The 24,404-nt window shown below is 39.2% G+C and overlaps 3 protein-coding genes across 3 annotated transcripts in view; 2 read left to right on the forward strand and 1 right to left on the reverse strand.

The window, feature by feature from the left end:
• The window catches only part of trmt61a (tRNA methyltransferase 61A), a 735,410-nt gene that overhangs the window by 546,081 nt on the left and 164,925 nt on the right, over nucleotides 1–24,404 (forward strand). The gene's annotated exons all lie outside the window — the stretch shown is intronic.
• LOC104965050 (ATP-binding cassette sub-family A member 12) overlaps nucleotides 1–24,404 on the reverse strand; it is a 134,016-nt gene that overhangs the window by 77,824 nt on the left and 31,788 nt on the right. The window contains exons 31-38 of the mRNA XM_010793990.1: nucleotides 11,782–11,836; nucleotides 9,704–9,881; nucleotides 9,177–9,292; nucleotides 6,918–7,080; nucleotides 5,984–6,237; nucleotides 5,426–5,639; nucleotides 4,492–4,601; nucleotides 3,552–3,702 (exon numbers count right to left, since the gene is read on the reverse strand). Coding sequence (XP_010792292.1) covers nucleotides 3,552–3,702; nucleotides 4,492–4,601; nucleotides 5,426–5,639; nucleotides 5,984–6,237; nucleotides 6,918–7,080; nucleotides 9,177–9,292; nucleotides 9,704–9,881; nucleotides 11,782–11,836 — 1,241 coding nt within the window. The remainder of the gene's footprint in view (nucleotides 1–3,551; nucleotides 3,703–4,491; nucleotides 4,602–5,425; nucleotides 5,640–5,983; nucleotides 6,238–6,917; nucleotides 7,081–9,176; nucleotides 9,293–9,703; nucleotides 9,882–11,781; nucleotides 11,837–24,404) is intronic.
• Nucleotides 16,092–22,946, forward strand: tfa (transferrin-a). The gene is given in 19 exon segments (NM_001303296.1): nucleotides 16,092–16,145; nucleotides 16,249–16,397; nucleotides 17,028–17,130; nucleotides 17,228–17,419; nucleotides 18,030–18,159; nucleotides 18,251–18,306; nucleotides 18,672–18,835; nucleotides 18,964–19,007; nucleotides 19,010–19,015; nucleotides 19,017–19,117; nucleotides 19,489–19,649; nucleotides 19,742–19,838; nucleotides 19,929–19,949; nucleotides 20,494–20,655; nucleotides 21,212–21,362; nucleotides 21,773–21,840; nucleotides 21,931–22,115; nucleotides 22,269–22,464; nucleotides 22,607–22,946. Coding segments are annotated over 19 exon segments (2,073 nt in total). The 5' UTR covers nucleotides 16,092–16,105; the 3' UTR covers nucleotides 22,654–22,946.

The raw sequence follows: 24,404 nt of genomic DNA on the forward strand, positions 1-24,404 counted from the left end.
TTTGTTTTAATGAGTGTTTTTTTTAACCCCTGTCCCCAAAGCAGTTATATGGAAACATTGAGTTTTAATTGATAAGGAAATGTATAACTAAATAGTTGGGTCTATTTTAATGTAGTAAATATTATTAGGGGGGCCTGGAGCATTCTGTCAGTCATTTTCTGAAGACACAGGATCATCATTATTGCTCATCTACTTTTTTTTTACACATATGCAGTTAAGTATAAAACATTTCCTAAAACAAAAAAAATCCTATGACTTGGCCAAAAAAAAATTTAACAATCACAAATATTGAATATTTTGATAAGAAAATAGTTTGACCCGTTAAGACTATATGACTTTTGTTTTGTACTGTAGTTTATCCTTGAATGTGTTGTAGGGATGAGATTAAAGGTAGTAAACATTACGTTGTCTTCTTATACTAGGTTTCATCTTAAAGAGGCAAAGGGAAACCTCCGTCCTTCCCCCAATGCAACCAGTCAAGAAAGATGTAGATGTTTGCCTTATACACTGGGAGTCAGTAGCGTGCTTAATGGCTGCTCTGCATGGGCTCTAGGACCATAAAGGAATATGCAGGCAATTTCATAGAACTATATGCCGCTCCTATAGTTAATGAGGAGAAAGTCAATGCCCCCTTACTGTGTCTCGGCAGATCGAAACAAAAACGCAGAGCCCTTAGAGGAAGTTGATTTTCAGTCCCTTTATCCATCATTTGAGACATCTCTCTGGAAGAAAAGAATTCCAATATACCCCACGCACTCAACTGAGGAGCTGTCAGGAAAGGTGCATTTACAAAAAAGCTGAAAAGGATCCGCACTACAACTCATTGGCTATTTTCTCTATTTTCTCATTTCTCTTATTGCTCCTGATAATATGTCAGCTGGCATTGTAATCAACTGAAGGTTTCATCTGTCCCACTCCATGTATATTTAATTGTGTATTGTAAACCAACAATGAATTTACTTTGTGACTTTATTCAACTCTGAGGCTCCACGCTGTCCTGGGGCTGCAGCTTTATGGAAAAAGGAACTGACACAGCACACAGAACTGAACAAAAATATAAAACGTCAACACTTTTGTTTTTGCTCCAAGAATCTAAAAACATTTTCTATATACACACCAAAATAACTAACCATTTCTCTCAAATATTGTTTTACAAAAAGTCTGAAAAAATCTGTGATAGNAGTGAGCACTTCTCCTTTGCCGAGATAATCCATCCCACCTCACAGGTGTGGCATATCAAGATGCTGATTAGACAGCATGATTATTGCACAGGTGTGCCTTAGGCTGGCCACAATAAAAGGCCACTCTGAAACGTGCTAGTTTTGCTTTAGTTGGGGGGGTCTGGGGGGTCCGAAAACCCTAACCCTAACATGTCACCCATTGAGCATGTTTAGGATGCTCTGGATCGGCGTATACGACAGCGTGTTCCAGTTCCTGCCAATATCCAGCAACTTCGCACAGCCATTGAAGAGGAGTGGACCAACATTCCACAGGCCACAATCAACAACCTGATCAACTCTATGCGAAGGAGATGGGTGACATGTTAGGGTTAGGGTTTAACCCTAGGGTTTCCAGACCCCCCCAATAAAGCAAAACTGCACGTTTCAGAGTGGCCTTTTATTGTGGCCAGCCTAAGGCACACCTGTTCAATAATCATGCTGTCTAATCAGCATCTTGATATGCCACACCTGTGAGGTGGGATGGATTATCTAGGGAAAGGAGAAGTGCTCACTATCACAGTTCTTTTCAGATTTGTGAACAATATTTGAGAGAAATGGTTATTTTGTGTATATAGAAAATGTTTTAGATCTTTGAGTTCATCTCATGAAAAATGGGAGCAAAAACAAAAGTGTTGCGTTTATATTTTTGTTCAGTGTATTTGGTGCGTATCAATTTGTTCTCCGTGTTAAACCTCATTGAAAACAGGAGTCAAACAAATGAATGGCTCATATCCGTTTCAGTTGCTTTCACATCTCTATGCTGAACTATTAGCCATTAGTAAGCTGTAAATAGCGGTTCTTTCAGAAAAAGCTGGAGCTGATTATCCATCGGTTAGCTTTAGCATTATTTTGTTCCTATCAGCTGCAAGGTTGGGGAAGCAGATCAATGACGTGAGCCAATGCAGTAGATAGCTGTTCACTTAGGAGTATATGTGACTAGATACATGTCCATAGAATCAAGGTAATCCCACAAAATGATATGAACACTTGTGTGGTGTAAGACAAGAGGATGTTTTTTAAAGGTCTACACATATAACTGTTTTATGTTGAGCCTCAGAAAAATGTAATTGTGACGGGAAAAACTAATTATTTGCTTTTTCTCTGTAAAAGGAGTTGCCCTTTATGTAGAATTCCCTCATCCAGGCTATTAGAGCACAGTGTAGAACATAACCTGCTGTAGACAAATACAAAGTATCATCAGCTAAGTATGATAAACCCAGGCAATGTAGCATGAACCGAATGGTTAACATCAAAATGTATACATATTTTGCTTTGACGATCACTCATAAAAGACGCTTTCTCACCTTTGATGTTACAGCTCATTAAGCCTGACAAAACCATGTCAATGCGAAATGACCCCATTAAGGCTCGTCTCATTATCCACAGATAGGGGACTCTCAGCAGGAGACAACATAAGAAGAACTCTATATATAACCTCATCTTTGTGAATTAGCCCGACATCGATGCCGTGGCCATTATAACCATTGTTGTCCCCGTGCTGACCAGAGAAGAGGAGCTGTAACAACCGCAGTGCTGCCAATTAGAGCCAGACAGATCCATTTCTGTGCTCAACTGTCTGCTTAAGTAAGTGTGTGTCTGTGTGTCTGAGCATTGTTGCAAATCTGTGTGTGATTCTGTTTGTGAAATGACTGAGAGTGTCAGACCCAATCTATGTTTTGTGCTCCTGCAACCAAAGTTGTAAAATGGTGTCGAGAGAGACAGAGAAATAGATTCTTTTTCTGCATACAATTATGACTTGCCACCGCCACACATTTTTTACACGCTTCAGAACCTTTTATTTTCTGTTTCTTTGTGAGGGGGAAAAAAGTCGAGACGGAAAATCAGAAATCACATCATCTGTGATTGGTTGTTCTGGTGGGTTCCTCTCATGTCGGCAGCAGCACCAGCAGCAGCAGCAGCAGTGAAAGACAGACACACTCAGTAATCACCACAGAGGCAAGATTGATTAGTTCTCAGAAAGATAAATGGAAGAATGGGGCTAAAGTGACACGTCAAATGAGATCCTCTCATCATCAAAGTATTGTTTAAATGTAAATGTGTGTGCATGGAAGCAAATGGCATCAGATTCTGAAGTTTGGCTTGCACGCGCTGACAACAAAAGCTTTCCCATTTCGCCCCAGATAGTGCAGCTTTCAGCACACATCACTCATCACTTCACAGCCTGTGATTTAGTATGCATGGGAGCATCAACAGTTACCAGTCCTGCAGTGGGGGTGCACCTATGAATTTACATCAGATCCAGTGTCATTTTGTAAATGCTGTTGTCACTACCCCGAGCTTGAAAAAACACAGTGTGCAGCGTTTCCTTACCCCGTCTATCTCCTTCTTTGAGATGCCTCGAATGCGAGCATAGAAATATAAGTGCTCTTTTCCTGTGAGCAGATCGTCCAATGCATCCACCTGGGGACAGTAGCCGATGTTAATTCCCTCGTTTCGGCACTCCATGATGTCTACCAAGCGCCTGGGGGAGAAAAAGACAAAGACACATTCTCTTTAATGGTCTCGAGCACATGGTGTAGGGCAGATGGACATGTAGGGTGCTCTACGGCTCTGCTGCCTGCTGGGAATACCCATCTTAAACACGGAGCTTTTAAAAGGAGCTCACAAGTACCGTTGTTGATACCTGTATAGGAGATTCTGAGATATTGATATGAAACACAGCTGCTACTCGCTAAAACCCAAATCGTTTATGTTCACATCTTCGCTGATGGGAGGCAATAACGTCCCTCATTTGTGGATATTTGCTAATTTCATCTAGGATTCATTAGATGGAGTAGCTTGGGCACATCTAGAAATTGAATCAAATCTTTGTACTGTGATTGCTTCTGTCGTGTTTTCTAAAGTAATTTTCATAAAACATTTTCAAGCTGGCAGGGATATTTTTTAAGTAAACAACTTTTAACTTGATTTATTTAGGAATGGGCATTCAGTGTGTCAACAGAAGGGAAAGCAACAGGGTGAATATGGCCTGCTGCCAGTGACTATAAAGCTTTAACCATAACAAATGATAAAATATATTTTGGGGGAAATTAGCATTTTTGTACTGTTACATAACCCTGGCACATTGATGTGTTCAGTGTACAGGTAAGATTTATTTCTGACTATAAATACAAGGTAAAGTATATTGAAGTAAAGGGATGGCAAAAACAAATCGATAGTTTTACTCAAAAGTTAAGAGGCACTAAACACAAGTTCTTAAGATGTCATGCTCTGCTGAAGTTTATAATAAATGAATTCATGATCAGCTTACCCATCCCGGTCCCTGATCTGTGCGGTGCCGTCCGTCGGGCTCACATCTCCTGTCAGCATCTTGAAGGTGGTCGTTTTTCCAGCTCCGTTTGCTCCCAGAAGGCCAAAACACTGTAATTGGACACACACTGCTCAGTAATCCTGAGGCATTTGTCCCTTATATAGTACCATAGTGTTATGATTTCCCTAAGTTCCCATAGATAAGGAAAACAGAGAAACACATAGGTGGTACCCTTCATTTATCCAGCCATCACAAAGAGGAATATGATTTTAAATAATATTGGACAGCTTTAATAAGAACAAACAATAACAATATATTACTACAAACACACACACTGTCAAAGCCACCTGGTGATTTATGTGATGTTCTCTCTAGCAACGCCTCCACTATAGCAGGGGCTAAATTAACTAAATTGTTTTGGAAAGAAAACATTGATTACAGATTATCTGTAGTAAGAATGTTGCATGTATAAATGTAGATGTTGTTCATTTTAAAGATGAGAATGAAATTGGTTAGAAAAGAGACTTTGAGAGAAATTCAACATTAAATCTTTGACGGACCTTCAGTGGAAGATGAAGTGCCCTGGTGTTACTTATCTCTAACCAGCATTGATTTCTGTTTGTTTATATGTAAGTCGTTTTTATAGCAGACAATAGGGCTCACAAATTGTGTTTCCTTTAGTTTGAAATTCAACTGTGAATTGTGATGAGTGCAGTGAACTGTAAAGTGAATTATTGACTCATCTGGGCACAACATGACCAGAATCTTCAACTCTTAAGCAGGACACTTGATATTGTTGGTGATTATGTTCATGCTGTTGTCAAAAGAGGTTGACAATAGTCACTAATTTAACAATGTCGCTTTACATTTGCTGCTGACTTTATTAATTGTGTGTTGTGTTAGTTTATGTTCCTCCTATAGGAACAAGGCTCACCTCTCCTGCAGGGATGCCCACAGAGATCTTGTTGACAGCAGGGAGCTTCTTATTGAACTGTTGGTAGACCTTAGTCAGCTGGTTGACCTGCAGCACGTCGGTGCTGGCTGCTCCACTGGACACCCGTTGGTGCTCCGCCACCACATCCTCATCCTCGGTCTCGCAAGGCACCTGAGGCACCTGATGCACCGTCTTTCTGCCGAAAATCAGATTCCTGCAAAAGTGAAAAGTATGTTTTTACTGCTAGGTGTTGAAGTTATTGTGTAAAACTGGCAGACAGATACAATCTGTGATAGTCTGAGACTTGGGGCTATTTTTTTTTAACTTAAGTGAACTCTTTGGAGTCCAATATGTCTGGCTTTCATTTTCCAAAATGTTTTATTTTTGTTGATTTTGAATACAAATAAACACTTAATTGACCTTGTTATTGTTTTCTTAAATTAATGTAAAGACTTTCATGCTTATTCAATAATGATATTGCTTTTGCCAGAGATATGTGTGTACCAGAGGAGTTTATTATGATTCTCATCATACCATCTAAGGCTTCTGGTTACTCACCTGACTTTGCGTATAAGGAGCCTGTTGAGCAGGAGGCGCAGGGCGAAGAAGACCACCCCCTCGATGAAGGAGGAGAAGAACATCCAGCCCAGGCCGTCCATGGAGAGCGGGTTCTTATAGGCGTCGATGCCGTAGCCACTGAGCAGCTGGACCTCGATGTTCATCCTGGCCAGCTTCATCAGCCCGTTCCCAAAGTTGAACTGGGGGAAGATCAGGAAGGCCTCACTCAGCCTCCTGAAGACCTCCTGGATGACCTGCAGCAGCAAAGGACCAAACAGAAGAAATTGAGAAGAGTGGGTGAGGTTTTTTAAACTATAAATAGAAATTCCTTTTTCCCTTTTTCCATGAAAAACTATAACTATATGAACATGCAATATAATTGATAAGAAGAGATGAGTCTTACAGTTAGTTTAACTGAAACTTGAATGTTTAGTTTTGATGACAATAAGGAGGAGACCAAATAGTATAGGCCGTTTTTTTTTTCAATGTTGAAGTTCCTTCAGTCAGGAGGATTCAGAGTGACTTACTGACTTGAGTTTAATCTAAAACTGACATAAACCGCAGTGGAGTAAAAAAAACAAGGTGATAAATGCCATATGTTTCAAAAATAACTTTACTCAAATAGTTCGTATTTTTTAGATAAGAAAAAAAAAAGATTAGATTATTGTCAATTAAAACTTTCTAAAAAGACAGGATGAGCCTGATTCAATTTGTAAAAAAACACCAAGGGCATTTTACACAGGTATGTGTCTTAAATAGAGCTGGCAAATTCAAGACTATTCGACAGTAACAGGATTTGAATCTTCTCATTGTCGTCAGCAGAATTGTTTGCTCTTCTCACCTCCTGCGACTCCACAGTCAAAGTTTGCATGTATCTACTTCGGATATTCAGTTGCTAATATGAGGCCTCTAGACTCAGGCAGTTTAAGCTGACCTCAGAGTTTCTGGATGAAATTTGACTCAGGAAGTACAGGATGGAGGTGGACATGATGGTGTTGATACTGATGAAGAGGTTGATGCACACATAGACGATGAAGGCCATCTCTGCATCCTTGAAGATGCCTGACAACAGATACATCCAGGGGAAGGTGGCAAACCTGAGGAGGTGACAGTGATAGGATACTTTAAACATAACATCAAGCAAAAATAGCTACACATAGTGCGCACACACACACACACACACACACACACACACACACACACACACACACACACACACACACACACACACACACACACACACACACACACACACACACACACACAGAGATCTGGCTGGGCTACCTCCAAATGCAGGAAGACCCACAAACACACTTAAAGTGGATAAGGAAAATTCATACAGTCCTCACAATTGCACCTTCTAACTGAATTGGTTCAAGCCTTTCAGAGATTGAACACAGCAGCAGTGAGCCCGATGAAAAAAAGGAAACCAAAGAATACTGAACCAAAGAATACTGAAAAGGGGAGGGAGGAAAAATACCACAATGAGGAGGATAAACATTTAGTCATGATGCCAAAATAGAGGAAGATAAATTACTTCTCCCTTTATTCCCCTGTTGGCAGAAAATCCCTTTCCTGTTTTTTCATTTTCTCCTTACTAACACATCATCGGCTTGTTCGTTTGATTGGGGTGTCTGGGTCAGCAAGGCAGAGGAGGGAAAGCGAAGGAGGGAAAGCGAAGGAGGGGCAAACGAAATGAAGAAGGAAAAAGTAGGCTGGGAAAAGGAAGAGACAAACACATAGAGGCAGACAGAGACAAAGCATCTGTGTGCCATGCCCTAAAATAAAAAGGTGCTTGGTAGGCAGACCGCGGGTGCCAAGCCATGACAAGGAACAGAAGCAAGGAGGCTGCAGACCAGACCAGGTGGGTGCCGCCTGACAGACTGCGATTATTCATTGCTTGGGAGGGAGACATCTGTCTGATAAATGAGGAGCAGAGTGCTGACTTGGCCTCGTAAGATCTAAGGCCCAGGATGAGGCAGCAACAGGAAACACAGGAGACAAAGTTTGAGCTACATTTGATGTAAATAATCTCAGTAATCAGATGTGGGGAAACATGGCATTGCATCGGTGTTGAACCTTTGCATTAATCTCCTTCTCTTATTGTAAAGTCATATTTTTACGAAGAGAATCCTGACCACCCTCCCTCCCTGCCTCTCTACTGTATTTGGCTTGAATAAGATAAACATGTTAGTAGTGATTTCTCTATCAGCCTTTCAGTCCTACAACCATCTGTCTTTGCAAGAGACTCTGACAAATGGAGCTGTGTTTGCTTTTGAAAGGCAACAGCCTCCGTATGCTCAGTGCTGTAAATCTAACCTGGTGGCACACAGAGTAAAACTGAAAATAAAGCGTGCATGTGATGAGGACATGCTTTTGAACATATTCATTTAGGTTATCGGTGAGGATCATTGCCCGGCTGCAGAATGAGGCTAAATCAAATGAGTTTTGATGCTGTCACTTGGATCAGAGTATAAACAAAAGCAGTCAGATGATGTTGAAAACAAACCCAGAGGTTAATCAAATCATTTGCTGAAAAGTAAAACTGTCTGTCATCATTTGACAGACCAACTTATTTCTGACCTATTTTAAGTAGTTGTGCCGTTTGGATTATAACCAACATCATTGATGCACCCACTTTAATCTACTATCAAATAAAGGGGTATTTAATCGGGCACAACTGTAAGCTTGTTTCTACGCTGTGCTGTGATTAACAAACCATCCTTAATATATGCTTGTTGTATTTTGGTCTTTTAGGGTGCATGTGATAGATGATTTTGTTTACCTTTGGCCGTGTGTTTTAGTTCAACTCTCATTATATATATTACATATTATAAATACCTATTTTATTTCTGAACCACTCACCCAGGATGGTGAAATGAAGCCGAGTAGAATTTTTTTTAAGAGAGTGCTATTTTATAACTCATTAAACCATTCGCCTGAGGTGCAGCAAACAGCTGAATTTGAAAAAGTAAGTACAGTTGAAGCCCTTGAATAACCCCGATGCGTCAGCCTCATGGTGGGTTGACTCATCATCACATCACTTTGGGTCAAAAATGTTATTGACCAAAAGTGGCACTTAGTGCAACAACAAGGCAAAAGGACCAAACATGCCATGAACTCACTTTGTAAATCCAGCACGTGGTACGCTATTAAGCTGCGCAAGACTCACAGATAAAGCCAAATAACTCACCCAAAGAGAACCAGAAGCAGGGTGACAGCACCCAGATTGTGCTGCTCTGTGAACGCTGGAATCTGGAAGGCTGCGATGACAGCAACAGTCAAGGTCACAGGGATCAAATACATGACCTGTAGGAAGAGATAGGACACAATGAGACAACATTAGGGCAAATAAAAACGATGTACATGTAAATTATGAATCAATCTTGTATTAACGATATAAAAATATGTTGAGCAATAAATTCATTAAGTACACATTGAGAATGGTTTGTCAGCTGCCCGGCCCAATGAGGGTTACATGCTCACAAGAAGATAAAAGTTAACACTAGAATCACTATATTTGCATTTTTGCAATCTAAAATTATTGTTACGTGGCCCAAATAAATCTCACAAATGTTTGCTTTTGCTTTTAGATTTTGAGGGTTAGACTTCCCTTAGACGACATGTTCAATTCAAATTCAAACCCATTTTATCATCAAGAAGAAAAGAGTAAACAATATGTCAATGTGGGTCTCCTGTTAGCTGATTGAGGGACGTTACCATGTCATAAAAGAAGTTCACAGTCCAGTACATGGGCTCACTGATGCCAGAGATGTGCTGGAGCCTCTTGGAGCCGCTGTGGTGCTCGCTGACCTCGTAGATGGCAAAGCTGGCTGTGGTGATTGAATAGCCCGTCAGCACACACATAGCCACCATGATCTGGAGCATTCCCTGGATACTGTAAGGGAAAACAATAGGGTCATTCAGATGACAACACTGGCATCATTAATTACCAGATATGTCCGTAATTAGAGAATTAGCATTCAACCACATCAATTCTACTAATGGCCATTAGATTCGTGCTGGGTGAATTGTGTTTTTTGTTAAAAGGGGACAATATATAAAACACTTGTCTTATTTGACAGTCTTTGTGTTGTTCAGTTAACCAACACATTTCAGGGTTTTTTCTAGATCAGAAAACATGTGATGAAACAAACATTTAGTTTGGATCTCATGTCACAATGAGGCTTATTCAAATATTCCGCCCCCATCAGAGTATCTCCACCCACGACTTAACAAATAACTTTGCAGGGAGGCTTTAAGAGACATTCGCTAAAACAGACCATCATTTGTCCTTTTTAAATGCTACAATAGCTACAGGTTTAGATCCAAGAACAACAACAATTGAATATTCTCTGCTGTACTGAGTCACTTTGAAGGAGGCAAGCTGCTGTAAATCCCATCTGAAAACAATGGCCCATTTTAGGAGCCCTCCTACAAACAATCATATTGTTCCCTGCTGAGACCTGACTCATTTGAACTATTGAAGTGGCTCACAATAAATGGAATTCCATTAATGACAAACAGCTTTGTTAAAAGAGATGCTTGTGCCGCGCCTCTGACAAGATAATAACTGCAAACAAAACAAATGGCGACGTTTAAAAGAACAACTTCACACTGCTGTATGTTCAGTGCGCCGGTGGTGTTGCTGTGAGCTGGCAGCTTTTTGTCCAGACAAAACTCCAGACACCCAGCTGAGGCTTTGATCCCTCAGCTGCTCTTCAACCCAGTGCACTCATTCAAACTTTCTTGATGCAGCTACCTGTTAATCCTCCAATGCTGTCTTTCCCATCTTACAAACTGCTGGACTACTTCTACCTCTCGCCTCACCACCGACCAAATAGAAACTGCATGAGGCAGGAAAAGAGGATGAGGCTGGCAGTGTGACTGAGTAGGAAGGAGAGAGAACAGCAGAGAGGGACTTGTGGTGGGCGATTGAGGGCAGCAGTAACAACAGAGGATAGCCAGCAGCAGCAGAGGCTACTGAGCACGTTTGTTAGCAGTATGTCCAGTATACCCTTGTCTTTCTTATGGGCAAAAGCTACCACACTGTGAGAGTCAAGACATTTGAAGCAATAACCCTGTTGTATCTTTAACACAGCTCAGTACAAATGAATAAATCAGGTGAGGAAGCAAAATATCACAGAAGGATGACTGTGGATTTGCATTCGCTGCAGTATAAGCAGGCTAACAGCTCTGTATATAGGCCTACCATACACATAAAGAAATGTGCAGTATGTATATAATCCAATAGGTCAGTCAACACAGGGAAATAGTTAGTGCTAATAAAGCTCTAGAGAGACGAGAGCTTTCCTCAATCCACTCTTATTTGATTTGAGTACACACACATGTTTGCTTACATACATTCACGCAAGCACTATTTCTGTAGTCTGGGTCTCTCAAAAGAGAATGTGGAGTATTTTAAATAAACTCATTTTGGGGAGTGGGGTAGAATCAATGGACCTCTGTGCCACCTTCAGGGTAAACACTCATTATATTGGGACGCTGATCAATAGTGCAAACTCAGGGAAATCCATTTAGACAATCAAATATGGGTAAATACTGCTGTCATGTACCTGCCTGCCTCGAGTCCAACCTGACTTTCATGTCCTGAATTGAAAAGTAGGATGCTTCAATAATTTAGTTTCGGCTCAGCAAAACAACAGGCCGAGAATATTCTTCTTATTTTCACCAATTAGAATGCTAATTAGACTCTTGTTTGAAAGTGCAGTCGTTGATAATGTAGAATAGTGACACACGGTTCAGCAGGAGGAAGAAATTACACTCTAAGCCCTTACATTGAATCTTCATCATCCGCTCGGCCGAAATAGGGGTGACTGGAAACTGAAATGGCTGTAATAGAAAGAGTATTAAGTTAGCAAGAGAAAAACAACAGCACACAGGCAATTTTTCAGCACAGAAACCAAATGAGCAATGATATTCTCTTAGCCTGGGACACAGTCAATTGAAAAGAATATTGTGCAAGATGATTTCATTTGCCGGTGCACACAAAGGAAATTGAATTTTATTTATCATTGTTTCATGGGCTTCTGAATGCTCACAGACATGAGCTGCCCCCCTACATGTCTACTGCTCATATTGAGATAACAGAGCGTGACCAAGGCAACACTGGAGTAGGTTGGAGGCTCAGTGCCTTTCTTAAAGTGGACCTATCATGCTGTATTTGAATAATATATTGTAGGGCCATACCTATACAAAACATGTCTGTGAAGGTTTTTTTTCAAAATTTCAAACACGATCACGCATTTTAGCCATGCCTCATTTCGCTCTATTTGCTCTATTCCAGCCCTGTTTTCACAAGGGCTGATTCTGTGGCAAATGAGCTGCAGCTTTGCAGGGGAGCGAGGCACGAGCGTCATGTTACCATGCTGTTACCATGCTGTTACCATGCCGTGTTACCATGCCACGCAACCTCTCATTCCCCTGATAGGTGGAGAGTTGCCCATATAGGCGGAGCTACCCGTTTCTGACGTCAGAGATATTTCAAATCTGGATCAGTCTGTATCAGATCCGTTGCAGCCCCGTTTTTAGAGATTTGGGTATGGGGGAAAAGAGAGAGGGTTGTATTTTCTGACAATTGGTGAGTTCCCTAACACACCGGGGACGCATATTCATGTATAAAAGATGTACGAAAGTGCATTTTGCATGATAGGTCCCCTTTAAGGGAACTTTGGTGGATTATCCACCAAAGTTCCCTTAAAGGGGACCTATCATGCAAAATGCACTTTCGTACATCTTTTATACATGAATATGCGTCCCCGGTGTGTTAGGGAACTCACNTTGTTTTAATCCGTGCACGAGCACCACGGCATCTGTGATCCCTCGCTCTACCCCTCGCTATCGCGTGAAGGGTCTGCTGTATGCCCCCCCCCCCCTGTTCATAAAGTCAAGTACCACTCAAAAGGTCCGGTTTATTTCATTTTAAGGATGCGCACCAAGCAACATCTCCAGGTGCTCCTTTGAGAACCAGGGCAAAAAAGTTATGTGCACCCCTGATTATATGGGAGTATCAAGGTGAAACATCACTGGCTGACACAATGTCCCTTACACTTGTACCAACATTTTACATCTGATTATCCCAAGTTGTTTCAGAAAATGTTATCGGAGCCCTGCACGTAAAACGTAACAACGTAAAAGGTGATGCTGTGTATATTGCAAGATGTAAAAGCAGAGTGCATGCTAACAGAAAGCTTACGATGAAAACATTTACTTGAGGCTTGCTCGCTCACACAGAGCCCTTCATCACAAGCTGAGAGTCTGTGTGTAATGTCCAACCTATAATGCCCTGTTAACCCCCTGCTCTGCATGTTTAGAAGAACTATCATTGATAATAAGCTTATCTTCTCACAGTGAGGACGTCTTCGAGGCTGTAATCACTGTCTGACAGTGGTCAGTCACGAGATTCCCAGAGGTACTCAGGAAGCTGTGACATAAAACTTCATAAAATATAAGAATCTACTTATAGCCCTGAACAAAACGTATCATTGTTTACAACAACAAATATTTGTTTGCTAAATCATTTTTCTTTCCTAAATTAAATTAGTTTTTTTTAATTCGTATGAAATTCGATTGCTGAAATTCTGCCCGGTAGCATGCAGGGAATGTGAAGCTGTGCATGAGTATAGGACAGTAATGCTTTTGGCTTGCTGTGGCTGTGTTATCAAGAGGTGTGATTACAGTTATGGTGCTGAAGTGTCAACACAGATTGACAGAGCACAGCCATCTGCCTCAGGGATAAGGATTTAAATCCAGACCCACGGAAGATAATGAGAGACAAAAACTCTCAGCAGTCAAAGCGCCAAAATAACGTAAATGCAGGTATTAAAAACAAAGCACGAAAGATCAAAAACTGGGCTGAAGATGTATGGACATGATCAGGCACAAAACAAAGAAAAGAAAGATAAATAAATAATAAAATGGCAATCAACAAAGCACAGTAAGAAAGAAAATAATCAAATCTATTTATATGTTATCATCAACAAATAACATCATCCGCATAACGCAATTAGAATACAAAAAATAAGTAACTATAATTAGCCAAGATCACATTTTGCAAAAAAATGGGTTTCAGATGCATCGTCAAGGATTATTGAAAAAAAAAAAAGGATTATACCTTTTATAATAACCAATCCTGTTACCCTGTGTAATTTAAATATGATGTATATTATATTAAACAATAGCCCCTTGAGCACATATTTTACAAAGTTGTGGCTTTTCTGTTACAGGAGCTATGTCCACCATCCATGTGGCTTTTGAATAAAAAATACATAAAAGAAACAACATCCCTGAAGTTTTACACTTTACACATTACTCCAGTTGTTCGAGACAGAACTGCTTTGTGGATTACAGTACGTGACGGATTTATTTATTTATTTATTTGGATTTCATTTTCAGTATCTGATTACATTTCAAATGAATCCAAATCTGCACAGGAATCTGAGAAATCATGACATCAAGAATCTATTTTCAGGTATAATGTGCACTACAGTCACTCCTTTGATATCCTCTTTTAACAGTCTACGTGCCTAAATTAACTCATGTGTTACAATAGTGTGGACAGAAGGTTCATCTTGAGGACGAGGGTGGAAACAAGGACTTAGTCAGGTCGTGGTATAGGGTGACAGTCAGGTCAGGGTTACATAGCCTATGATTCACCATAAAGGCCAATTTGAGGAACATCTGGGCACCTGATCAACATTCAACTATGCAATATAGTTTAATTTGTTATAGTATAAAACGTTCTGTGTTGTGTTTTTTAACATTTCTATTTTGCTGGACAAGTGTTTTGCTATCACTTCATAGCTTAAAACTCTGCCAAACATATCTATCTATCTAAACTAAAGGTTTAAAGAATATATGCCTAAATCCATGAGTGGAAATGTAATCTATGCACTCGTCCAGTATTGGATCTTCTAAAGTTTAACCATCCCGGCATACAACAGGTTATTGGGTGATTTTTCAATATTTGGCAGATAGGACCAAAAAGGGAGGTGTAGCTCAACATGAACCTTCGATCTTGTGTTGTGTAACATTGACTCTGTAAACACGACTCTTAAAGTAAGTGGGTCACACTGCAGCTTAAATTATCATTTTAAAAACGTTTGCCTTTTTATTTCTGATGCTAACTGATGTGAGTCCCATGGTCCCCTGAATTGGCTGAATTACTTTAAATATAGTGTATATATTCAGGTTTACAATACATGTCCTATTCTTCATAAAGCAGGAGGCTAGGACACCCACAGCCCATTACTAATTTAGGAGGTCTTTTTAGGTTTTAGTTTTGAGGTTATTTAATAGTTTCCATGCAACTGTATACTTCTATCCCAATACTGAAAATGCTTTTGGCGTAGCGTAGTATTATTCATGGGTAAAATGTCATCAATATTATAAACAATTGTAAAGGTTAGCTCCACCAAGACCACTTGGTGGAGCTAACCTTTACAATACAGGAGTTTAATGCAGCTCACACATTTAAGATATTATTAGAATTAAACAATAACATGATATATGAGGATTTGACTTCTAATGGATTATTTTGACTTCGTGCACTGGTTTATACTGCTTATAATACTAATAAATAAATATAACGCTAATTTTGTTCTGCATTAGATAAATTATACATTTTTTCAGTCTTAATCAGTTCACTTTACTTAGCTTACTTTACTTATTTTCTCTTGTATTTATATGTAAGGACCTACAATCTGTAAAGCCTGGTTAAGCCAGTCTTTATCGATTGATTATTCAAAAAATCTGTCAATGTATTTGTCCTCAAAGGGCAACTAGAAAGGCGACCAAATAGAGTTGGAATAAACCCCAAAGGACATGAAGACACTAAACATTTTCAGATTAAAGTGTTGACATTTAAATAGTTACATCATAGCAATACAAATAGAGGGATCTGTGGATTTCCATTATGTGGAAATGTTGGAAATGTAACCCCCTCTGTTTTCTCGTAGCAGCAAACTAAAGTACAAACACTCACGCGCCCAAGCACGTACACATTAGGAAACCTGAGCACATTTTTTTTCTGCCGATCAGAGGTTTGCTATAAAATCCCCGGCTGCCTCCCGCACACTCCGCTCTTCTGACCTGAGACTCAACATGCAGACTCTCCTCCTTGTGGCGCTGCTCGGATCCCTGGGTAAAAAACATTTCATATTCATGTACATCGTTTAATCACAGATTTACCTAAAGCTCAATGATTCTGCATTGGTATTTATTTACCCGTGTATCTATGTTTGCAGCCGCTGTGTCCGCGGTCCCCACTGACAAGGTGAAATGGTGCGTAAAGTCGGAGAAAGAGCTGGAAAAATGCGTCGCCCTCGCAGCCAAAGCTCCTGCTTTCACCTGCGTGAGGAGACTCAGCACCATTGAGTGCATCATAGCCATTAAGGTGAGTAGAGCGACCAGTGGTGTAAAGTAACTAAGTAGGCCTACATTTACTCAAGTACTTGAGTATTTCAATATTTTGCTACTTTGTACTTCTTCCCCTCTACAATTCAGACTTAAAATCGTGTACCTTTACTCCACTTCATCTATTTAATATATTTAGTAACTTAAACAACACTTAAATAAGACTTTAGTTACACAGGGAGTAACATCCACAAGTTACCCTTACAAAGTAAATAAAAGTAGCTGCACCTTTACCAGCTTTGATAATATAATTAAAACATATCATACATTATTCTGGATTGGGAACATTTGCATAATAAATACTTTTACTTTTGGTACTTTAAGCATATTTTTTTATGCCAATACTTTTGTACTTTAATATAATATATATAATATATATTTAATATAATATATATTATATATATATACTGTATATATATTGTATATATAATATGTTTTCATATTATTTAATATGTATTAAATGAAAGTTCTCAAGTAAGTATTGTTGAAAATAAGAAAAACTGTTTTTGAACAACTGCATTTAGTTACACACAAATTATGCAATATAACCATTGATCACATGTGTGTGAGCTGTTGGTGCAGGTTGGTAATAAATGGTGCATTAAAACAGGCTGGTGAGGCAGATGCCATCACTTTGGACGGAGGGGACATCTACACCGCTGGACTGAACAACTACGACCTGGCTCCCATTATTGCTGAGGACTACGGTACCTGTAAGTAAACATATCAGCCGTCTTTATTGATGAAATTCTCTGATGTATTAAATACGTGTTTTTACTTTTTGCTCACATTTGTTCTGCACTCATCCAGCTTCGGACACATGCTACTACGCTGTTGCTGTGGTGAAAAAGGGCACTGCATTTGACATCACAGGGCTCGAGGGGAAGAAATCCTGCCACACTGGTGTGGGTAAATCTGCAGGCTGGAACATCCCTGTGGGCACTCTGTTGTCCATGAACTTAATTCAGTGGTCAGGCGTTGAAGACACCCCTGTGGAAGACGGTGAGTAACACTGACTCTTACGACAATCCAAAAAACAGAATCAATATGTCACTATAATTATGTCCTCAGTATTTCTTCTTTGGAATTTGTGTAATTTTTGATCCCTGCAACCTCATTTATTGTAAAGTTCTTCAAGTTTACTGTGGCAGTTTTCAAATGTGGTTAATTTTGGACATTCAAACAAAATGCAACAAAACCACATGCTTCTGTTTAGTAAATGTTATGGTTTGACTTTAAAAGAAAAGTACATTTGTTATGTTATTTAAATTATAGACGGAAATCAGAAAAGTGAACATTAACATTTGGTTTTGCGAAGGCATTTGTGCAAAACAAACTTTGTCCAGGAGAAAGTAATTGTTTCTCAAAACGTACCTGAAAAGGTAGTTTTAAAATTGTCAGGAGACCAGGATCAATCTTTATACAACACTCAGTAAGAAGCATATTTCCAAAAATAAACATAGTTTTATAGGCTTACTTATACAATTATTTGTATGCCCAATGTGTTTAATGTGACTATTTTAGGGCAACACAAACATAATATAATATTTGAAGCAGCTCCATCGTGTAAACAACTCAGAACAGTATTTATAAAATCTCTTTTTGTACACAGCGGTGAGCAGGTTCTTCTCCGGCAGCTGTGCCCCAGGGTCAGCCCCTGGCAGCAAACTGTGCCAGCTGTGCACTGGAGACTGCTCCAAGTCCCACACCGAGCCTTACTACGACTACGAGGGAGCCTTCGCGTGAGTATCTCCTCTACACTGTTAACTGTCAATATGATCACAGCTCCATCCTGGGGCACTTTTGTTTAATGGACCTATTTATTTGTAACAGGTGTCTAAAGGACGGCGGTGGAGATGTGGCTTTTGTGAAGCATCTTACTGTCCCTGGTCAGTGTCACATTTTAATTTATTCTATTAATTTTTGAATAATTGACTTATATATTAATGTTAGCCAAGCTTATTTGTTTAAAATATGTTTTTACAAATTGTAATTATTTAATCAGCAATGTTTCTAAATGAAGCTTTAATCACGTACTCATATGAGAATTAGTTTTACTGTTAAATTACGCTTGGATTTAAAACCACGGCTAAGATTCTCACTCTTGGTCATAATTACCATAACTGATATTATATTTGTGGGATTTGACCAATAAAATGAACAGAACTTGATAGGTGGTAATGTGGTAGGGTAAGACTCTTATTTTTGACTGATTGTAAGAGTGATATTTATAATTGTTGTATCACACTTTCAGATTCAGAAAAACCAAACTACGAGCTGCTGTGCAAGGATGGCTCCAGAGCGCCTATTGACGGCTACATGACCTGCAATCTGGCCAGAGTATCGGCTCATGCGGTTGTCAGCCGCAAGGACCCGCAGCTTGCTGACTTAATCTGGAATAGCCTCAACTCAGTACAGGTATGACACAAAAGATCTGTACTGCAGGAAGATCAAGAAGTAAAGTTGAATAAGTGAGGAGATGGAGAAATACAGTAAATCAGGACATAAAATGACTGATTTAAACATGTTACTTTTAAACCTTTCAGGACTTTCAACTCTTCTCTTCTGAAGCCTATGCACATTCCAAAAACCTGATGTTCAAGGACTCAACAGTCAGGCTGGTGAGGGTGCCTGCAAACACAGACTCCTTCCTGTATCTGGGTGCTGAATACGTCAGCATTGTCCGCTCCATTACGAAAGGTACTGTTAACTTACAGATAGAACACACATAGTGACTATAGACATAACAATTTTAAGAATGTAGGCTATTTTACTTCTTTATATTGTTAGACTAGTGGATAGAAATCATTCAAATTAAACATAAAGGTGTTTATTTTACCATTTGTTTTGCATCTGAAGATTTAATTGCTAAATGTACCAAAAGTTAGCATTAGATAATTCCTCATAATTTTGCACATTTAAACATTTCAGAAAACTGATATAATGTGAGTAATCTACTGAAGTAATTTCATGTAAACCTTGTACCCTATTCACCTGTCGTGTCTCTCCCAGAACACACAAACCATCATTCAAACTCACTTATTTGACTCTTGTTTTACGTAACCTTCCAGAGCCAACAAGCTCTGCTTCCCCCGCCATTAAATGGTGCGCTGTGGGCCACACTGAGACCACAAAGTGTGACGAGTGGAGCATCGCCAGTGTGGATGAGGACGCCGCCGCCATTGAATGTCGGACTGGCACCACAGTTGAAGGCTGCATTAAAATGATTATGGTAAGACTCTTGATGATGAAAATGTTGGAATAGCTTGAGATTTAGTTTTGATTCAGTGTTGTTTTATTCTGATTATATATTTTACTCTGTAGAGTGGAAATGCTGATGCGATTGCAGTGGATGGAGGTCAGGTGTACACAGCGGGAAAGTGTGGCCTGGTGCCAGCTATGGTGGAGCAGTATAATGCAGGTATGAGGCCTACATAGAAACCATCCCATACAATCCTGTGTTTGAACTGATACACATGAATAATATTTGGATCTCTGTCTCTCTCCACAGATTTGTGCAGCCACCCTGGAGGTAAAATGAATGTTTAAATATTGCTAAGTATATTTGATAACAAGATAACACACATTTACCTGGTACTTTTAACGCATCTTGAACCATAAAGATTAGGAGTGTGTGATAAAATACAGCCTTGAGGACCAACACATGGTTTTAATGTCACAATATTACAATACCTGTTAGTCTTTGCACTTAATACGCTAATTTCTAATCATCTCTAGAGAAGTTTCTTGGATTGAGCTGTTGTTTGATTCTACAAATAAAAAAATACAAGTTTTTAAAAGAGAAGCCCCATTAGATTCTAATGAAATATGAATGTATTGTTGTAAAAGTTATTCTCCATCTATCTTTTGTTTTATTTTCTTGATTAACCGTGAATTGTAATTGATTGATTTGAAGTGTACCGAGTGAAAACTTTTTATTTTCTTAAATAAAACTTTGTGAAAATTATTAGGAAATTACAGAGCAGATGATCTTTCAAATTGAATTATCGATAACTTCAAATTATCTGGCACAAAACGTTTGTAATTCGAGTCCTTCTGGACTCCCTCTCTTGCAGACAAATCCTCTTACTATGCTGTTGCTGTGGTAAAGAGGAGTTCAGGTCTGACCTGGAACACGTTGAAGGGCCACAAGTCTTGCCACACTGGACTCGGAAGAACTGCTGGCTGGAACATCCCCATGGGTCAAATCTACAGTCAGACTCAAGACTGTGACTTCAGTAAGGGACCGTGTGCTCTTCCATGTGCAAATACGTAACGAAAGACACGTAAAGCTAACAAGTATATGTTTGTGATCAATAATATAAATACTTTTTTTGTTGAAAGCGCAGTATTTACAAAGTTGTAGGAACTAAACATAATTTTTTTGTACGTTTTTAGTATGTTAAGATAACTCAAAGCGCTTGGTTAAGTTAAGGCTAAGACTATTTATACTATTTTTCACACAGACTGTTTGGATCTCTGAGATGTAAGATCCAAAGAACAGCAATTACAGCTCATAACCATGGATGTGACCAAAGAAACCAAACAGAGATAATTTAGGTTTTCAAAGTTCTGTGTTTTTGCATTCCCAACATCCACTTCGACCACCCTCCTACGACTTAGAAAATATGTAAATGATCCTAGACAAAAAAAAACATTCTCAGGGAACACAATTAACACAATAACGTTTCCTCCAAAATCATGCACTAGAAATGCAGGTTTTAGGACAATTGATTTGCTTCCTTCCCTCCTCTGAGTATGACACCTGCCCCCTTTGTCTCGTCCTCTCCTCAGCCAAGTTCTTCAGCAGCGGCTGTGCCCCCGGATCAGACCCCAGCTCTCCCTTCTGTTCTCAGTGTGTCGGCAGTGGAAGATCGGTGGGAGATGAGTCAAAGTGCAAAGCCAATGCTGAAGAGCAGTACTACGGCTACGCAGGAGCGTTTAGGTAGGACAAAGGACAGTGGACATTCATCCATTCAGCACTTTTTTTGCAGTTTCAATGCTGCTAGCCAATAAATAGCACAAACTCCTCCTTAAACCCCAAAACTGTAGTTTTTACACGTTTGTTTATGTATGGCTTAAAAACTAAAGATATTTTTTATTCATGAATTAACTTTTTTTGCTGCTAATAATACAATTGTATTTACTTTTCAAGAGACCCAGGCTAGCTGTCTCCCCAGACGTTATTCTTTATGCTAAGCTAAGCTAACTGCCTCCTGACTTTAGACCTTTACTTAACATTCAGGGGTATCAATCTTCTGGTCTAATAAAGCAAATAAAGGTATTTCCATGGTATTTACTTTCTATTCCAGAGCACCTCATATTTGTGTTGTTATGTTTTGCATCTCATTATAGGTGTTTGGTTGAGGGTGCAGGGGATGTTGCTTTCATCAAACACACAATTGTTCCAGAAAACAGCAATGGTGAGAGACTGACACTTACCTCTCTTAATCTCAGCTATGAATGTGTTATTTATATAAACTTAAAACATCCTCCACCTCTTCTTGTCAAAGGCAAAGGTCCAGAATGGGCTAGAGGAGTAATCGCTCATGACTACCAGCTGATCTGCCCTGGGCAGGCTGCTCGTGTGGAAATCTCCGAGTACGCCACGTGTAACCTGGCTGCTGTGCCCGCCCACGCTGTGGTGACTCGTCCGGACACCTACAGCAAGGTTGTTCGAATCCTTAATGAACAGCAGGTCAGTGATGATTTTTTAGGTCATGAGGCATAAGATCAAGAATAAAACATGCATTTTTTTCTAACTTTCAACAGCATTGTTTTAAGTCTAAACCCGGGTCAAATGCTGGCTTTGTAAATAGGTCTGTTTCTAAATCTTTGTTTTTGTTTACAGGCCAAGTTTGGTAGCAGTGTCAGTGATGATGCCCCATTCAGGATGTTCCATTCAGACTTAGGGAATAACCTCCTCTTCAAGGACTCCACCAAATGTCTCCAGACGATTCCTAAAGGAAAAAGTTATGAAACCTTTTTGGGACCAGAGTACTTGACTGCCATGAAGGCTCTCAGACAGTGCGGTGAAAGCACTCCAGGTTAGTAATATCGTTGGTCAAAACAGGACACAAAACATAACTTTTAACATTGTATTTTTGTATCTTAGACATATCACACTACATATTTGCATCTGATCAGCATACTCAAGTCAGTTTTTGTATTATTCTTTTTCCTCAACAGAGCTGGAGAAATCTTGCACTTTCCATCCCTGCCAGCAAAAAACCTAGTGGCAACCACGGACCAAGAGGTGCCTTCAGTGATACGGGCACCTCCCTTCCCACACTCAACCCCCAAATTGCCTTTTGTATTTTCTTACTGATCTTGCTGTAGACCGATGTTTTAAAAGTATAACCAATAATTGCACTACCACAACTTACAGATCAACTTTCATGTAAACAATCACTACCACCTCTAGCTTTTTTCATGCTGGTGTAACATAATGTTACATTACCTTTGTTATTGGATCCACTATGTTATGTTAACGTGCCTGACTTTTCTCAAATAAAGCCTTTTAATGTTATTTTGTGGTGACAGTTTGTTGTTTTTTGGATGAATGCCCTGTCTAAGCATTCATATTAAGTGTCATTAAAAAGTACACAGTCGTATCGTGAAAAGGGACAATGTTTTTTGTCCCTCAATTCGCTTAGTTTGCCAGAAAAAGTCTGGAATAAACCGATTTATTGGCAATCTGTAACTTTAAAGATTCGTTGTAAAACACAGCTGGAGTCTTAAAGGTCTTAAAAGTGCATGGACTTGATTAACATTCTAACTGGTTATTATAAAAGTAGTAAATTGTTATGAAAAGAGATGCACCGCAACATTTCTTCCAACCAAATAATCACAACATATCATCTAATTAAACAAAGGGAAGTCACATTTCAGCTGCATAGAGAAACATTTACATATTTTTGGATTGGGGGTTCTGCTTGAGTGCTTTTGGGGGGACTCTGAAAAGCCTCAAAATGTCAAAAAATGCTGTCGTCGACTGACAGAAAATGCTATTTCACTGAGGGAGGTTTCAGACATGAGACATCTGGATCATTTGATCAACTTAGGAAATAGACAAACACAATTTCATTGACTGGAGCTGTTTGCCTGGCCAAATAAGCACACAATGAGGCCCTGTGGTAAACATGAACTTTGAGTCCTTATTGACCTGCTGTTTGTGGTAGTTTGGTCCAACTCAAATTGACTTAATGAAATATGCAACTTTTAAATTTGGACACAGGGCCCCTCTACAAATGATCTTGTCCATGCAGGTTATAATTGGCATTTATTATTTCAGGTAATATTATGTTTAAGTGGAGCACATTCTTAAACACATCTGCTGAAAATGTTTTATCACAAATATTTTTGGGGCTTTTTGCCTTCATTTTGGTACAACAAGAGATAGACAGGAAAGGTAGCACATGGGCTATTGATCCAAGTTTTAATAAGCATTTCAGTCATTTTTAACTTGACTGAAATTGTTCCAGGTTCTTGAACATGGGAAGTTGGTGTTTTTCAAAAAAGGTGATGGTTAACTTAAAATATGTGAGTAATTTACTGTCTGCGGGAACCACACAGTGAATTAAATATGAAGGCTAACATTGAGCTCCAAGAAAGTTACTATTTTATATTGAAAAAGAATAAGCGATTCATTAAGAAAATAATTGTAAGATCAGTTAATCATTTAAGTAGTTATAATGAAAATGATCCCCTTTGCATAGGCCACAGGTAAAAATGAGAATACAACATTTTCATAATGGGGCATTTCATTGGCTAAATCATACTTAACTATAAAAAGGACATGCTTAAGCACTCATGTTATTCAATAACAGTATGGGAAAAACATAGTAAATAAATTAGAATTTCCATTTTATGTTACTTTATAAATAATAATAACTCATTGCATTTATTTTAGGGCTTTTACAAGTGCTCAACGTGCTTTACATTATTACATATCAGTTATGTAATACATCAATACTGTTGACCCAGA

This window comes from Notothenia coriiceps, unplaced genomic scaffold (genome assembly GCF_000735185.1).
Source record: "Notothenia coriiceps isolate Sejong01 unplaced genomic scaffold, NC01 NC01_scaffold00037244, whole genome shotgun sequence".
In the NCBI taxonomy this organism is placed as follows: domain Eukaryota; kingdom Metazoa; phylum Chordata; class Actinopteri; order Perciformes; family Nototheniidae; genus Notothenia; species Notothenia coriiceps.